The sequence below is a fragment of the Bicyclus anynana genome, chromosome 1 (genome assembly GCF_947172395.1).
Source record: "Bicyclus anynana chromosome 1, ilBicAnyn1.1, whole genome shotgun sequence".
Lineage (NCBI taxonomy): Eukaryota > Metazoa > Arthropoda > Insecta > Lepidoptera > Nymphalidae > Bicyclus > Bicyclus anynana.
In genome coordinates this window covers 18,444,827-18,464,025 of record NC_069083.1, presented here as the reverse complement: position 1 = coordinate 18,464,025, position 19,199 = coordinate 18,444,827, and the positions used below count along the sequence as shown (strand labels likewise).

Below are 19,199 nucleotides of genomic sequence, written 5' to 3'. Positions count from 1 at the left end.
AACCAACTTCCAAAAAGAAGGAGTTTCTATGATCTTCTGTACGTATGTTTTGGCATAGAAAAGTTCATGCGGTCATTGCTTTATATTATCAAATCTTATATCTTGCCCAATCATTATTACTTTTCAATATTCTTCTATATTTGTAATATTATCTTGCTTGTCTATATTAATATTGATTGAGAACATTTTTATAAAAAAAGGATAATTATAATTAATTAATCTTTTTTACACTAAAGAACAGATAAATTAAATTGTATGTACTTTTACTCACCATTTTTAAACGCTATATTACGATGTTTTTTAGAAAGTAATCTGTATAGCAGAACAACGTTTGCCGTCAGCCAATAGATATTACTAATAAAATTATTGATGTTTAAACAGTATTATAAAACAAAATGAATCGAATTGTTAAACTTATCGAAGAACCAATAATTCATTGCACATTGTCAGTGCTCGCAGTTGAGTTATTTGTCATCCGCATCGTATAATGCAAGCAATAAATAAACATTGTATCTGTTATGGTTCAAATCAAAATGTCTCACACGATGCCCACCGCTTTGGAATACAAAACAGGGCGGTTGCATAAGAAGATAAACAAAAACAAACAAAACAATTGCCGTAGTAATGAATAATTCATTTTATTTTGATGCCCTATAAGGCAGAAGCGAGTTTTTGTAAAACAAAATCGAGATTCGGTTAGAGGAAACCGAATTGAAATTCATTATTGAACTTAAAACCTGAATGGGCGGCCATAATTGTAGGTAAAAAACGAATTTTACAAATGGCCGTTGAGAATGAAAATTATTTGAGACCTCTTCGGCAAAAAATACGCAATGTTTGCGCATGCAATTTTATTTCTCGTGGCAAAAACGACGTGTGTGACTTTGCTTTTCACGGAACGCACAAAGAAAAGCCTTTATACTTTTAGCTTTGTGCTCTTAACTTTTCTTTTTATTCTTATTTATGGACCACCGTAGTAAGTGTGTTTGTTTATTAATTTGTATAGTCTCGGTACATTACAATAATAGGTACATTTTACAAAACAATGCGAAGTACCTTCACGTTGTATCTAGTTATAATAGTGACCCAATTCCCACATTTCTTTAAATTATACATTAAATTGTAATTTTACTTATAATATAGCTACATACAAATTCAAATTCTACAAACAATCAATAAACAAATTATACAAATCATAACCATCTAAGACATGAAAGAATTTGTATTTATTTAACTTCATTACGCTTTAATTAGTCCATAAATAAATATTTAATTTTTCATGTTTAACGTACTTCGACCTTGTCAGTTACTAAGAGACATGTCAAGGCAGCTTTTATGTTAATTCCCTTTATTTCAATATTAACTACTAATTGATAATTTATTAAAATTAAGTAGGTATACTTTTCGGCGCCATTATACCTACATGTTTGTTGAGTCCTCCATTGATCCCACGAATTCTGAATTTATACCATTCTATAATCAACTAGAACGTTGAGTAGACCTACACAAACTTACTTCAATCTGCTTTAAAAATTTGAATTCGCTTTTACTGATAAACATGATTGTCGTATATTTCATCATTTCAAAGACCCGGACTCATATTTACTTGCCAAATTAGCCAACATTGATTAAGCCTTCAAATTATCGAGTACGCTTGCGTGCGAGGAAGCACGTCGACAAATTCACGACAATGATAACACTAAGCGATATCGCTTTATATTTCACGTGAAACCAATCAAATCACACCAGTTTGCACAATACAATCGGTTTCAGGCACATTTATGTTTGCAACGTCCAACTGTAGCAAAAGTCGTCAAATGCAAAACATGATGTGAAAAATCAATTACTCATATCAGTATGCACGTGCTTTACGAAAACGATTTTCTAATTTACCAATAAATATTTCATTTCATTACCATTTTTATAATAACTTTTAGACTCGTTTACGCTTAATTTGTTGTTTGTGTTGTCTAATTACTTGTCTAGTCTCTTTATCTTTATCCCATCCTCAATAAGATAGTTTCACATGTCTTCTTCTTCCACTCACTCCGGTTAGACATCAACTCACCTTACTCGCTCTATTTCTTTTCTTTACTTTGTCCTTCCATATCAACATTCTTGTAGTAACACATTCTTTCTCCACATCATATAAAATGCAAGCCTGCTATTATTCATCTACTTTCTTGTCACTGACGCTACATTCCGCCCCATACTGCAGAAATATCTTTGTGAGAGCGATACGTCTCCGTGAAAATAAGTGCTGAAGTATCCGTAGAATTATTTGTATGGTAGCTCACACACGAAATTCGTCTTCAGTCGTCCAATGTATCTACATCATCCATGAGAATATCTCTTATGAGCCTTTGATTCAAATCTGATATACCTACTCGCGCAGATCAACAGCGGAAAAGATGCCAAAGACAAATCCTCTAAATTGCTTGGATTTGTATCGCCGATAGAATTAGAGCGTAAGTAATATGTATCCGAATTTTATCCGAGTTTTATATTTCCACGGATTCGGTTCGGGCGCACTGCGTTTAGACCGCTCTCAGTATCCGTAATTCTGTCTACATTTTGGTTATCGGCTTACTTTCTATGTCTAGACATTAAACGATAAATCCTGCGCACCAAAATATTCCGTTCCATCGTTCACATTGAGACATAGAGCGCTTATGTTATCGTAACAGATTTACTGAGCAAAGAGCAACGTCAGAAGTTTATTCAACGCATGTCGAGGGCGTGCATTTTACACAAACATCCCACGTCACTGAATGATTGTATAGTGACGGTTGACCATTGAGAGACTCAGCTAGATCTATAAGTGTAAAGCAATATTAATCTACCGTTAGGCACTGAGTGATATGATCTATACGTTGATTCATTGCTTTCGATTTAAATCTTTGCCAAAAACGGGACTTTCCCAATTTGTGCACTTATCTCATGTTGGAAATGGTGTTGTGTCAGTGTAATTTCAGATAAAGTTTCAGTAGGCGTTATTTTATTACTAAATATGGTTTGCCTCCACACTTTTGTATACAAACCTTATAACATCATTGATGCTAACACATAAAAGCCTGAAACAGTTGGCAGTTGATGATCTTCTATAAAAACCGCATAATCTCTTTTATGGCATGCATTAAAGAAAGTTCTAGAAACTATAAAAAACGAGTACGTTTGTTATTTGTAGGTTGATTACGCTTCATTGGCTTTAATACGTCGCCCGCAGCTGACATTATAGACAACGGTGATTTATCGACAATTGATAGACCCTTGGATTTGTAACAACTGTCAATTATACATTTATTTGTTTTCCATTTAAATTAATTCAGAATACAGGGCAAGTACAAACTTTTATCAATCTAAATGTAATTACTCTATTTACAAACAATAAAATTAATCCAAATACAATAGATAAGAAAGAGTTCAAACCGTGTAACGTTATCGCGAATCACCTAATCGTATAACATCCGCGTGTCGTTATGGGCGTTGAAAATACTGAAGATGTTATTACATAATACAAGAAAATTAAAACAAATACAACAAGGAACAAACATTTAAGATAAACAAATAGATGAAATACAAATAGAATGTACTACTTGATGGCATTTTATTTTTTTAAACACATTTGTTCCTATAGAATTTAAGCTAATAATTAATATCTACGTTTTATCTTGATAGCTTGACGCCTTTTCCGTAGTTTAAATTGTCGGTTTTAAGTCTGTTAGCTTATCTTAAGATGAATAGATACTGATCGATGTTACGGCCACTTATTTAGCGAGTTACAAAATCTGCTGCTTTAATGTACAAGACAGTGACGTCACTGCATACCGAGTACAATATGTCTATGTCTTCGAGACCCCGTTTAGACGCCCTGTGGACTAAACGATATGCGATTATTAGGCAACTCAAGCCCTCTGATATGGAATTAAAGATGCTTTTTAACATATGCTGCACCTGCATTCTGTGAAATTAGAACGATGTGACATCGCTCATTACAAATTCAAATTCGTTGATAGTTTTAGACATTTTATTTTTGGCATCCCATAGAAATATAGTTCAAATTCTAAATAAATTATTCGCCTAGCTGTAAACAAACTAGCTATGCTCTATCAAGTGTCTATAACTAACTTATGTGAGCTTCCTTCTATGAAGATAATAACTTAATTATAACCGTCCTATATTTAGCTGCGGCATGAATCAGGCTTGAAGCATAGCGGTAGATAAGACCCTTCTAACTTTCTGTAGGCGAATCATCGGCGAAACATCGATGAGTATAAAATAGTGGAATCACACCTTTTCAAACAATTGCTCCATGGCAGTACGTACCAATAACATCCTAGATATTGGAGTTAAATGTATCCAAATAGATGACTATAAATGCTGTTTCTTCTTCCCCAGGATCGCGACAAAGACGACGCAGCCGTTCCATGTGCTGCTGGCCGTGCTGGTGGTGGTGGCGTGGCTAGCGCGCGCCGGCTCCAGCGGGAGCGTGCGCGGCTGGCGGGCGCTGTACGTGGGCGCCGTGGCCACGCACCTCGGCTCGCAGATATGGATGACCTTGATATCTGGTGAGTAAAACTGTACGGTCCGCGGGGGCCGGGAGGGCGGTGGCGATGCCTCGCGCAGTCCTTCCCTCTGCCCCGCTGTGGGGGATGAGAGTGTCATCCACGAACTTGTCAAGCTATGGGAGTGGGTACGACCAATAGTCCAGAGGCTTTTTTTTCTTTTTACAAGTTAGCCCTTGACTACAATCTCACCTGTTGGTAAGTGATGATGCAATGGAGATGGAAAATGAAAGCGGCGGAATAACTTGTTAGGGGGAGGATGAAAATCCACACCCCTTTTCGGTTTCTCCACGACATTGTAACGGCAGACCTGGACCAATTAAGAAAACCTCAATCAGCCCAGCCGGGGATCGAACCCAGGACCTCCGTTTTGTAAATTCACCGCACATATCACGGGCATAGATCGAACCATATCTCACAGTGTTGTGTCCAGCTCCTTTACCGGATTGAGGCGTCAAAAATTTACTAAATAGTAGTAGTATTATGTTTACTAATAGCTGTCGGAACAAGCCGTCTATTGATAGAACATTCTAGAAATGCCTTGGCTGCAGACATTGAGATAATCCGAATATTCGCGTTATCGCAGTGTAGCGATTTGCGTATGTAGCAAAATGCTTAGTGAAATCATTTTTCTAGGCCAATTCTAGGCTATTTTGACGGCCTCCGTGGCGCAGTGGTACGCGCGGAGGATTTACAAGATGGAGGTCCTGGGTTCGATCCCCGACTGGGCAGATTAAGATTTTCTTAATTTGCCCTGGTCTGGCTGGTGGGAGGCTTCGGCCGTGGCTAGTTACCACCCTACCGGCAAAGACGTACCGCCAAGCGATTTAGCGTTCCGGTACGATGCCGTGTAGAAACCGAAAAGGCTTCCATCTTAGACTGCATCATCACTTACCATCAGGTGAGATTGTAGTCAAGGGCTAACTTGTAAAGAATAAAAAAAAAGACTATATAAAAGCAAAAGGTCATCAAGCGAAATATTGAAACCTCCTTGACGAGACAAAGATGAAATTCATCAGAGAGGTAGTTTGAAGTCTGTGGACGTCAACGAAATTTTATACTAGAGACGGAGCACTAGCGCATCACTAACTGTGGCGGACAAATGTGGAACGAACGTCACTGGTGGACGTCCGCTAAGCGCGGATCTCTATAATGAAGTCTTCTAGCAGTCTGTAGCGTTGTATTTTTTCTGAGAACAAATATCAAAAGATAGAATTTCTTATAACGATACGAACGTCAGCTCGCTTAGCAACAGCATTCAATATATAACGCCATACATTAAGTCAGTAATTTACTGACATAGTTCCTTTAAATTATTCGCCTAGCTGTAAACAAACTAGCTATGCTCTAACAAGTGTTATAACTGACTTATGTGAGCTTCCTTCTATGTATATAATATCTTAATTATAGCCGTCGTCTATATTTAGCTGCGGCATGAATCAGGCTTGAAGCATAGCGGTAGATAAGACCCTTCGTAATTGTTTATTGGGTGTTATCAAGTTAGCATAATTAACAGTTTGTAAGGAATTTCCAAGCTACTTGTTACGTGTAGGACGTAATTTATAGTCTTGAGGAACAAGCTAAAGAAAGTATTACAAGTTTATTACAAGCAGATAAATATAGACTAAGTGTGAAGTACTTCAATATAAACTTGATTCTTTCTCTATTTTGTTTATGGTTGACTTGTTCTCGAAGCTTCATTATGGAGGATCTGTAGCCCTATTTATTTTGTAATGATATTCATGCATTTGGCATAATTTTACCTCTTCTCCTTTTTCTGTCGTCACGGTGTAGGCCTCCTTTAACCTCTTCCAGTTAGGTATTTATATTTTGAATTCTCAAATTCCGGTTGTTTTTTTTTTAATTTTATTGCATTCAATTATTAATTACATAATGTTACATGTTTGTCAGAACATTGAAGAAAGCGATGTCCCACCAGAAAACCTCCATCTGTTACAGAATTAGGTCATCGTTAAGGGCACACTCTCTAAAACAACGTCCTGCCTTTAATGAGGCAATACTTAATGATATCTAAGCTAAATACTGATAACCAGTAACCACTTAAATCATGCTACCATACAAAGCCATGGAAGTGCCAAGTAGATCGCCTAACCTAGATCTGTCTCACCGACATCAAATGACCGTATATGTAGATGTGTTTCATTAAATTTAATGCCTATAAAGAAATTAGAAAACTTTGACACTTACTCACATTTTTACCTTCGATAAGAACGGATAGGTACCGTATTCTATTTTCCAAGACAGCTCGTCTAGGCAAGTTTAACCACTTTTGTTCTTTCTCCTGTCAAGCAGCATTGCTAAATTTTCGTTAGAAACTTATTCATCATTATCAACCCTTATTCGGCTCACTGCTGAGCTCGAGTCTCCTCTCAGAATGAGAGGGGTTAGGCCAATAGTCCGACACGCTGGCCCAATGCGGATTGGCAAACTTCACATACGCAGAGAATTAAGAAAAGTCTCTGGTATGCAGGTTTCCTGAAAAGTTGGAGGTGCATGTCCCGGACCGGATTCGAACCCACACCTTCCGGAATCAGAGGCAGAGGTCTAATCCACTGGGCTATCACGGCTATTAACTAATTATTGTGCTACAAATTTATCTGACCTGATTTTAATAAAATGGCGACCGCTGCTACGTTAGTTATTTTAACTACTCTTTGTGTTAGTTCCAGTTTTGGCCACGGGGTCAGATATTTTGTGGCACTATAGGTACGTACCTACCTCCTACTGATGAAAGTACTGGCATCTCAGATTTGTTCTATCGACACAGTCCAATCTTCGTAGTCTACGAACGGCAAAACGACACAATAAAATTCATAAAAAAAATCGGATTTTGATTGTGTGCCTTATCTGTCGACTATTTTTTTATGTATCTATGTTGAGGTAATGGCTGGCTGATTGGTTATAACTACCTAAAACTAAGTCTCAATTAAGTTTTTCGAATAGAAACCCATACTAAATACATAACGTGCAAATAATTGGAAAACCTGTTAACAATCGTTAATTGTTTCGCCAAAAAATATAGGTAGGTAACTCTACTGTCATTAAGTTGGTAATTACATGTAAAATAAATACAAAACATACCATAGTAACTTATGACGATACTTAAAGGCGCCAATTTGGCGATGCTGCAATTTAACTTTTCGGTGTCCGTAATTATTTTATTCTTTAAATTTTTTAAGTTTCAATTACAAGTTAACATAACGAAGTCTCAATTTAAAATCATTATGCGAAACACATGCAACGGAACGAAATAATTATGTAACTTAGTCAGAAATAAAAATGCCCTTGACTGTAAAAAATATTGTTGATCATTCATAATAGTTATATAACATAATACTTAGCATGTCTCTAGCTCGTATAGTTTTCTTTTACTCGGCAAAACCAGTAAGCATAATTCACTTAATTTAGCTTGTTGATTTTGCGAATTGAGTAGGTAGGATTGCCATTTGAACAGGCAGTCCTTGCTGGTAATTTTAATTTAGAACTAAATAACGTAACGAACATCATAAAAAAACGTAAAACGCGCTTGTAATATAGTAGGACAACACTTCATTAGCTAACCTTTTCGTTTTTGATAAATATGAAAGTTTAAAGATGATGAGTCTAAAGGAACCAGTATCAATATTATGTTAGTCAACCTTGGCTTAGTTTATTTATTAATTTCCATTTTATAAAATGGTAATCACGTAGCAACTATTTTCCGGTAAAATAAAAATAAAAACACAACATTATAAAATATATTCAAAGTTGTAAAAATCGGAGAGGGTACATGATCACCAACCATTGACTATCCCGTGGGACCAATATCTTAGTCTCATAGAGTCTCACATAAAACAAATTTGGAAGAACTTGACTTGTCTGTCTGTCTTGTTAATAGAAGCTTAGTTGAAACCGGATTTACGCCCGTCAACATTTCTGGGCGTCATAAAACATTATGTTGGTAATATACATAATAAAAAGCTTTATCATTTAAATTTTTTTCTTATTTAAAATCGAGTTTAAAGCTTATTAGACCATAAATATGTATATTTTATTGTTATGACACTATGATAAATAAATAATCAATTAATTAATATTAGATTCGGTATAAGTGTATACGCCCACCAGTATCTGAGTTCGATCTCTTTTTACAAGAGTGCGAGTGGAACTTTTGTGTAGAGGATTCCGTTATTTACCCAAGTTAGTTCGCACATGTTTATCCCCTAACACCTCACAAACTTTACCTTTTTATTCTAAAATATATAGATTCCCCATGTTAATTTAAATTCTAGGCTTCTTACTGGTTTGCCCAGAAGAAGTCTACATTATCTAAGCAAAAAAGTTATTTGTCACACGAGGTTGCAAGCTAAAAAAGGTTTTATTTTTTATCCTGTTGTTTGCGTTAGCATCTCAGGCGTTGATACGCGAATGTGTATGATATTTGTAAGAAAGACTCACAAGGTATCCTATAAATATTCCGGTTTTTTATTCAAGCATACAGAACCCTAAAAACCTAATATGTATTAATGAAATCGAATGTTACTTAGTCGAATTTTTAACTTGGCAGGAATATCTGAGCACATTCCTTTCTTCTTATATATATAGTAAGGATTAGACCCACTACTCTGGACTGAAGAAGAATGGCGAATATTTATCTATAAAAGTATAGTTGCACCTCCTGGGAAAATTCCGCTTGCTTTATTTTCGGCTTGCAGAACAAATTTTCATACATTTAAATTCGATATTAAGTATTAAAAATCAACTTAAATAAAACATCAGCTATGTGCCAGAAATGTCACATGTAACGTTCGACTGAATTAATATTGTGGAAAATATTAAATATATTATTATGATTAGGGATTTTCTTAAGATGAAGGAATTACGCAGATAAAATTAAACGCAAGCAATATACCAATTTATATTTTATAGTTTTATTAACTAAAACTTGATTTTGTATAATAGCTTAATATCAAAATTAACATGTTTAAATGTCAGAAAAATTTAAAGAAATATAATAACTTCAATTTACAATTAGTATCTACATGGGTTAGTAGCTGTAGAAGACCGGTCTCTAGCTAGGAAGAGGAAAATCTGGATTGTAAAAACATTTATGATCCAAATTTTCCTGTTGCCTGTTGGAGTCCCGCAGCGCAAATTGTTTCTGACGAGTTCCAACTTCCAATTGATCGCTTGATGTCTTCCGTACGTCCTATTGATATGACCTTTCCATTCAATTCTGCGTGACAGTTTTTTATTCAACACTGAATATCATTTTAAAATCCCCTACTGATTAGTTTCTATTTGTAATTGTAATACTATTTGAAATTAGCAAACGCTATAAAGAAATTTTAAATAAAATTTATACCTATAAAAATAAATTTACTCGCATACGGTAAACGAGAGATAAAACAGACGGTCATCTAGTGCAAATTAAAATTAAAGAAAAAAATTCATTATGAATACCATATATCAAAGATTATGTTTAAAATAGATGTTCCAAAGTTACGTCATATACTTATAGGTATGTATGTACCTTTATTGGTACATATAACAAACCAAAAATCATCTCACACACTTCTAGATTTATTATAAAGTGTGGAAGGCTGTAGTAAATTGTACATAGTCCACATAGAACAACGCAAAAATAGTATTTATCTGATAAACAGATAAATATGCTTACGTCGACGTTTCTATACACTTATGTCAATAAGTCCTGATACGTCATGTTTTTGATAAATATTCCATTCTAATGTGGAACATCAATAAAAACAACTAGAACAAACAGACTTAATAAGATTACAATAATATAATAAATTACGCAGTCACTGAGCGCAACAAAATAAGTTAACTTAATAAACGTAGATATTTATGTTAACTTCGCACAATGGGGATGATGACTAGGTTTGAATATATTGATTTTTATGATACATTCGGGTAAATAGGGTCAATGTTAACTAATTTATACATAAAAAGCAAAGATTGTCTGGATATTTGCAAAATAAATGAGATTATAAAATTTCAAAATCTATTAAAAATATTTTATCGTAATTAGATGAAAATTCATACAGTTTTAGCTTCCTTACATTAAATGTGACATTTTTTAATACATGAACTATAAGCATAAACGCACAAATAACAAAGATATTAGTAATTTTGTTTGAACTTGCATACAAATCTAACGATCATTACATTGGCTATGACGTCATTAGTTCGAGCCATTTTGTATGGGGCGTTTTTCAGGGATCCGCGGCAGCGCCGCAAATCTGACTCTTTAAATCCCTGTAGCTCCGAAAGTAATGATCGCAGATACCCTGTTACTTTTACAAAATTGCTTTACTATTAGTATACTCTTAATTTATATACAATTTAAAAAACTGTCATCATCCCTATTATAGGTAACTACGAAATTATAGGTAACTACGAAAACTTAGACGATCAAACTTTTCGTCAAATTAAACGAGTTTGTCAAATAATTTGGACATTTGCGGCTTCGTTTCTAGTGAAAAATTCAAGCTTGACAAAAGACACGCAAGTTTGTCAAATATATTTGATCTTTAACGGGTTCAAATCGGGCTCCCTTGGATTATGCGAGACCTATCTTTAATCTATGTGCGATAAATTATTATAAAAGAACAACTGCTGATTACGGTGCGTTGCATGAACGAAAAATTAGACTCGGACCGGCATGCGGATAGGTTACCTAAGCCGTTTTTCTGTTCAAAATTAAAACTCTCACTATATTCTAATGACTTGTCTCTTTGTTACACAGGCATCGTGCTGTACTTCTCTCTCCCCCGGCACGAGTTTGGGCGCGTTCAGACAGTGCTGTTCCCCGTATACTACGCGTTCAACTCGCTGGTCAGCCTGCTGGCCGCGCTGGCCTATCTGCGCACGCAGTGCCTCACGCGCTTCGAGAACACTTCTTGGATACAAGTGAGTTGTCATCATCATCATCATCATCATCATCATCATTATCATCATCATCATCATCATCATCATCATCATCATCATCATCATCATCATCATCATCATCACCATCATCACCATCATCATTAACATCATCATGCCTCGTAGTTTAACTTACAGGCCGCTTACAAAACCTATCTATAATTTTAATTTTTCTGTTATGTAGGTAGGTACGTACCATATAAATTGGCGCCACCATTCACCTTGCTCTTTTCGCCTGATTTAATTTCATTGACCTTAATAGTTTAATGATACGTTGGTTAAAAGTTACAAATTACAACATTTATTGACACTTTAATTAGTATGCAATCAATAAGGAAGTTTTAAAAATTCATACACCATAAATATATATCTACATAATGTAAAAATTAAAAATAATTCCTACTTTTATAAAGGGACTTTTAGTTCGAGATTTAGAACAAAAAGATTTTGCCTATTCGAGTTCAATCTTGGTTTTTTGCGTTCATGGTTCCGAAGGTTAACTTTTATTCTATAAGTTAATTACTTAATAAGTGCTGGTAACCTTTCAAATCAATATTTGATTAATAGTTTTATTTAATGTACAAAATGATAATGCAATCGAAAATAATTGCGCGATTAAGTTTAGACTTTTAGACGCAACCTTGGCGTAAATGTTATAAAATTAGCAACGTGAGTAATTTAGTTTTCTTCAGTTGCGCTACTAATGTTTTTGTCTAAGATAATCTTGAAGTTATTCTAATAAAATTGCAAATAAACCTAAATAGTCTAAATATGAAAAAACCTAATAGACAAACAGAAAGTAGATGATAAATATTTAATTTTTATACTTTTGCCAATACACCTATTCTGGAAAGTTGTTTAATATTTATTTGTTTTAAGAGTTAAGTTCATCAAAGGTGGAAATTTCTGAAATCACGAGATTTTTCTGTTATCCATAAAATGAACTGTTATCAATGATTGATTATATCTAAGCAGAGACGATATTATGATATCCACCAATGTTTCTACAAGGTCCAATGATTTCATAGAATTACCACAAAATACTCCACACCCTACCTTACCTATATTCAAACATCCCTCCTTGTGGGAAACGGGATATTGAGCTTAGACCATCACGCCGCTTCAATGCGGGATGGCGGGCAATATGATGAGAATGTTAAAGTCATTAACGACCAGTATCAGACGTTAATGATAATGAACGGGACCGACGGCCACCACCAATTGAATTTTCAAATGAACTTTTTTTAGAAGAAAGAAAACTCAGTATCTCATAGCCTGAACTAGGATTCGAACCCAGGACCTTGTGATCCGAAACAACATAGGCCAAACAATGGACCAACGAGGCAGTCTATTACATTTAATACACTTACACAGAACAGTTCTCTGTCTACACACTTACGTAACACATCAAAAATTAGAACGAATTTAAATTTCGAATTTAAAGAATCAATAGAATGAATTTTGAATTTAGAATTTTTAAACTCTAAGATGGTCGTGATAAAATGATATCTTACTCCCTCTATCCAGTGCAAAGTTGTATCTAACTGTCTCTACCCCGTTGTTACAGCTAGCCCTGCTGCTAGTCGTATTCAGTATCGAGGCGTACGTACGGCTGGTGCTGGTGCGGCCAATGCTGCGCGCCAAACATGTGAAGACACAGATGGAAGCGGCTGCGGGAGGCGGCCAGGAAGTAAGTACATTCCCTCACTTGCGTACTTAAAATGTAATGGAAGAAAGAAGGGTCCGAAAAACTGTAGATTTCACTACTCTTGCTCAACTGTCATATTACTAATGCACAGCGGGACTAAATAAGAATTTCAGCCTCTAGGGGCTAAAGTAATTTTGTTTTTTTTTTAATTTTTGTCTATTACGAGTACTAACCATATAACGACAAAGATTCATATTTTGGAAAACATTAAGGTGAGCTTCCTAGAGGAGCTACTTACATAAAGGCGCTTAGTAGTCATTTTAAAATGAAATCGGTAGTAAGATTTAAAATATGTTTTTTTTTTAATTACAATGTAATGGTGCATATAATATTACATTAACAATTATTATCAATTTATCTTTGCCCTCGATACAGCAATGAGAGCAATGAATGGATAGCACACATTTCAAAGGCTGACCCAAAATCAGTTTGTCCATTAGTATTAACATTATTATTGTCTCAGACGTTGCATGCGTACGGTATTCAGTTTCATACAATTGTTACATTAGAAATTGGCTGTAGCTATTCTCAAACGTGTAAAATTACCTAAAGTAAAGGGCAAACAGATTGTCTGAGGTTTTCATATCACAATAAACAAATAAATCCGCTAATTACAATCGGGTGGTTCTTCACTTTGCTTAAAGAAGCAAAGCGTTGTTTAAGAAAATATAATTTTTAATTTGGTACATACGGATACTAGTTATCGCCCCCTTCATAATTGCAGTATCTTAATAAGTTTATACTGCACTATTTTTTGGCATTTGATAATTGAAGACTTCAGTCAATCAATCAATAGGTTCTACATAATTATATATGAATTAATTTAATAGGTAGGTTCACGAGCAAATTGTAGGCTAGAAATCGTTACTATTTTTAGTACAATTTTACATTAAACTACTGTATTAATGTGCTATTTTTATTTACTTTTAGGTTGGTCGTCTGATCCTCGGCGAGTTGGCTCACTGTCCTCGCTACCTGCGCGTACTAAAGACTTTCCGCGCTTACCACTCATCTATAGCCATGGGAACCATGATCACTCTCGGCTGCTCATTCTACTCTACAATGATTTTAGTTGACTCCATGTGCCATTAAAAACATCTTATCCTATCAGTGTTGCAATATCGCAGTTTTTGACTGTGCAACAGATTTTATCTCGTGTTCAGAGATATTTTAGCTCTAAATAAAATCATTTTATAAAAAATGTCGGCTTAGGTACACCATTCATTAGAGGAAGACTGAACGGATCTGGATGAAATTTGGCAAAAAATAGGTTATTGTCTGGAATAGCACATAGATTACTTTTTTCAAAATATTTATTTTGACAAAATATCTCACTTGCTCACTGAACTTTACGTTAATATCTAACTTTATTAAGGCGAAGCGATTTTCCAATATAGATTACTAGTTTTAGTGTCCTAGTAAATTAATTTATGTGCCTACATTCGATATTTATAAAATATCTATTAGCAATGACTTAAAATATTGTTTGAGCTAAAATTATCTCTACACGAGCTAATGGGGCAAGCGCCACCATTACTCAAGACGGTCTCGAATTAGTTTAATAGCAATTAAATATTTAGTGAATATCGAATAGTTAGTTATATTTTTACCTATATTTGTATTATTTTATGGAGCTTCCTATTATCTTCATGTGTAGGTACTGAAAACTTATTTTGAATTCAGTTATAAAAATTTACTTTGAATTGATTGATTGAATCCTAACGTTTTTATGGGGTTGGCCATTTTAACCAATATTTGCATTTAGTTCAATATTCAACTGAGCCTAACGTCAGAGTTGGTAAATATTTGATATGATAAACTTTGTGAAATTAAATATGATGATCGTAGTGAAAAATCAATGACCTATTAGCACAAAGATTCAGTCTTGAATAATTTACGGGCGCTCGCTCTACGTGGTAACTTTTTATCAATAATAGTAATTTTAGTAAACTTTATTAAGTTATATGTACAGTATAACGACAGTATTTTTTAAAATACAACATTCATTTACAACAATTTTATGTTTTATTTTAATTACTTTTCACGAGTTACTTTCAATGTTGGAGTAAATTACGCAAAGCACTTGCATGCGTAAACAAGTGAATTTTGATTTGACAGTTAAAGTTACATTAATGATTTAAAAGGCGTTTAGTTTGCAAGTGCGTTACGTAATATCCCTCTGTTTAAAAACGTTGGGTGCATTTCAGTAAAACTGTTAACTAACTAGGTCTATGTCAGGCTGAGAAGTCTGTTTTTTTTTCATTTGTAATATTTTATTTTATTTATAATTTATAACTAATCGAGTAAATTTGATGGATAAAATTGCGAGGCGCTGGTCGCACAAAGCGTATTCTTGAGTGAAAATGGTTAAGATTGTTCCAAATCGTATTGTATTATTAATTTAATCAATTATCTTTATTTAGTTAATCCTAAAATATTTAATTAACTTTATTCGTAGATATGGACTGGATTAGACAATGGTTTTAATTTAAGAAAAATTAAACATAAGAGCTAACTAAAATATGCATATTCATTTTAGGAGACAATTTATATATACTTAATAACTACTAACACGAAAAAATCATTTAACTCATGTAATAAAATGAAACTGTCATCATGATTATAGCGTAAAGTCATTTATAGCACTTGAAGTACCTATAGTGCCACTTAAAATATCACCCAGTCCAGTTCATATTTACTAAGTATGTTTAGTAACATGACTTTTAATTAGGTAGTGAAATTATTTAAATAAATTAGCATACAATTAATCTAATTTAATAATTTTAATATTTTCGGAACAATGACCAACCTGTTTAAAATTATTAATTTTTCTACTATGCTGCGCTCTAGTCTGTCAAACTGCTTTTCTCTAAAGTTCGTCTGCTCTTTGAGAACATTCGTATATCTTCCTCTGTACTATGTTACGTCTTCACGTAAGTAAGTATTTTTGTAACAAATAAAGTAAAACAAGTAAAAAAAGCCTAAACTCGATAGGCAGTCGCTAGATGTGCGAGCTCGTGAATCAAGTTATATTTTATAATATGATTATTAAATTAGATTCGTTGTAATTATTTTTTTCAGGCAAGTCAAATACTCTTAGGTAATATAAATGTATTTCTTGCCAAAATTGTAATCATAATGTCGCTAAACGCTATAACGAAATGATCGCATCTGCAGCCGGCCCATCTCTATCAGCTGCTTGGTTAGGTAGATCTCGAATTGACTCCTTTCTATTTATCAGCAATACTGCCATATAGAATTTAGTTTTGGTAAACACTTCGAAATATTTCCGCACAAAAAAGTTTTCGTCTGACAAAAATAGATTCACCCAGAGACCGAAGTTAGACCATAATCATTTAAAGAGGAAGCATTTACGTTTCCAACATTTTTTAACTTTTATATCTACGAAGCTAACTAGAATTATATGTAACGTGAGAAAACTACGACGAATAGAGACTACGAAGAAATTACAAAAAAAAAAATTGTTACAATTTTTAAAATTTTCAAAATGATAACATTAAATTTTATGCAAAACTTTAAAAAATCCGGTGTTTAAAAAACTATATGTGGGAATATTTCGTAGTTTGTACTTTACATTAGTATTAAATTTAGTAGATTAAGTTATGTATTAATAGATAAAACAAACTTTTGTATCCACGTTCCAATTGCAATTGAACTTTGAAAATAAATATTGGTCCATAATGTTTAATTGCAGTAAACTTTTATTGTTCGTTTATCTCTAGTCAGCAATAAAATGATGCGACTATTAAAACGCAGTATTATTTCTTGCTTTGTTAATGAAACAAGACCTTAAGGAACAGACTATACGAAATTAATAGACGGAAAATTGTTTTCACAAAATTACGTCTATATTTTCCACTAGCGGACGCCCGCGACTTCGTCCGCGTAAAAATTGATGTAAACTTCTCTACCTCTACCTTATCCTGCTCGTAAACCTTCCAACCCTACCCTACCCTACCCCTACCTTACTCCTACCCTACCGCTAACGCTAACCCTTCCTTCCCCCCACCTTACCCTACCCTAACCCTACCCGTAACCTATCCATACCCTATCCTACCCTACCCCTAATCTACCCCTACCCTACCCCTACCTTATTCCTACCCTACCGCTAACCCTAACCCTTCCCTACCCCTACCTTATCCCTACCCTAACCCTACCCTACCCGTACCCTACCCCTACCCTACCCTACCCCTATCCTACTCCTCCCCTACCCTATACGTTCCATATCCTTCCCCTACCTCTACCTTTCCCCTACCCTACACTACCCCTACCTTATCCGTACCCTACCCTACCCTACACTTTCCCTAAATTACCCCTACCCTACCTCTATCCTACCCCTTCCCTACCTCTATCCTATCCCTACCCTCAGCAAAATTGGTCCAGCCTTTTGTGCGCGGTGCAATGACAAAAAGACTATAATTTCCCAAGCGACTTCTATGCTAATACTATAAAGAGGTAAAGTTTGTGTGGTTGTCGGGGGTAATCTCTGGATCTACTGGACCGATTTGGAAAATTCTTTTACCAATAGAAAGCTACATTATTTGCGAGTATCATAGGCTATGTTTGGTCCTCATATTCATACGGGAACGGGAACCACGTAATTGAAACCGCGGGGCGTCAAATAGCGGCATTTCTGCGACTTTCAGAAATTTTGTATTATCTCCGAAACTATATAACTAATTAACATACTGTAAAGGGCAAATCTTATCTCTATAATATCCTTGTGATTATTAAATCATTTATTTTGATAAGGATTTAAGTTTAGTTGTGTAAATAATGACGTAAACCTTAGTTTAAAATTTAAATAATTTATTAAAGTACTAAAGGTACTATATCTGCTAAAATATAAAAGATAAATATATGGTGTCGCGGACTTTTTTGTAGAACTTTTAAAGGTTCAAAAAGCCTCCATACATTTATTTCAGTTATACGCAATGGTTGAGGCAGCGCATGCGAATAAGTAAGTTTTTCGGTCTGACCTGTAAGAGAAAACCCGCGATATCTCAGTAGTTATATATGATATAAATATAAAATATAGCCTATAGCACTCCCCGATAACGTAGCATTCTATTGGTGAAAGAATTTTTAAAATCGGTCCAGTAGTTCCGAAGATTACCCCATTTCAAAAAATTGTTACAAACTTACAAACTTACAAACTTACAAACTTACAAACTTTACCTCTTTATAATATTAGTACAGATATAGATATAGAAGTATAGATTACTATGTCATAAGATAATTGATAAATAGAAAATTGACAAGTAATATGTACTAGAATAACGAAAAGCTGTATTTTTGTGATGCTAAATTAATTTGCAGTGAATTAACAAAACAAAGAAAGTACCGCCACTTTTCTTAGACTGTAAGGATGGGCTTAACATTTTGCTAATGTAAAATGTAATGATATCATAATACATACAAATAATGTAATTATGACAGTATGTAGATGTAAAGGTTGCGCCAGTAGGTACTTTTCTTACACCATTATCGCAATGTTAAAAGAATAGACGAAATGTAAGGCAAACCTTATTTTGTTAATCTTTGGCGCAACTATACGTTGTTAAATGATATTCTAAAGTGTTGGTTATCATTAAGATGTAATAGCAAATGTAACCTATATTATTGACGATCTGAGTAAGGTTTTGTTATTTATTCGAGAGAACGAAGAAAGTATTGAAACGTGAATGAAATATAATATGATTAATATTATTTACTTGGTTGATTATTTCGCAGGCGATATTTTATCGTCTGTCAGAACTTCTCTCCCCTTATGTATAAAGTAAGGTATAAACTAGAGGACCCCGTCAAGGGTCGCTTTGACTTAGGTATATACGTGCATTTACTTCTTCCCTATTGGATGTTCTATTGGCTAGTACAGTAATAAAAGCCACCTATTAGCTATCGGCGACAAACAGAAACTTAAGCCGCTGATATAGACTTGTATAGTCCACTCGTAA

General features: G+C 34.4%; 1 protein-coding gene across 1 annotated transcript in view; it reads left to right on the top strand.

The window, feature by feature from the left end:
• Positions 1–18,951, top strand: part of LOC112048358 (transmembrane protein 205) — a 35,910-nt gene extending 16,959 nt beyond the window's left edge. Inside the window, exons 2-5 of the mRNA XM_024085856.2 lie at positions 4,399–4,568; positions 11,335–11,498; positions 13,081–13,203; positions 14,152–18,951. Coding sequence (XP_023941624.1) covers positions 4,399–4,568; positions 11,335–11,498; positions 13,081–13,203; positions 14,152–14,313 — 619 coding nt within the window. The 3' untranslated portion in view covers positions 14,314–18,951. The remainder of the gene's footprint in view (positions 1–4,398; positions 4,569–11,334; positions 11,499–13,080; positions 13,204–14,151) is intronic.
• The last annotated feature ends 248 nt before the right edge of the window (positions 18,952–19,199 follow it).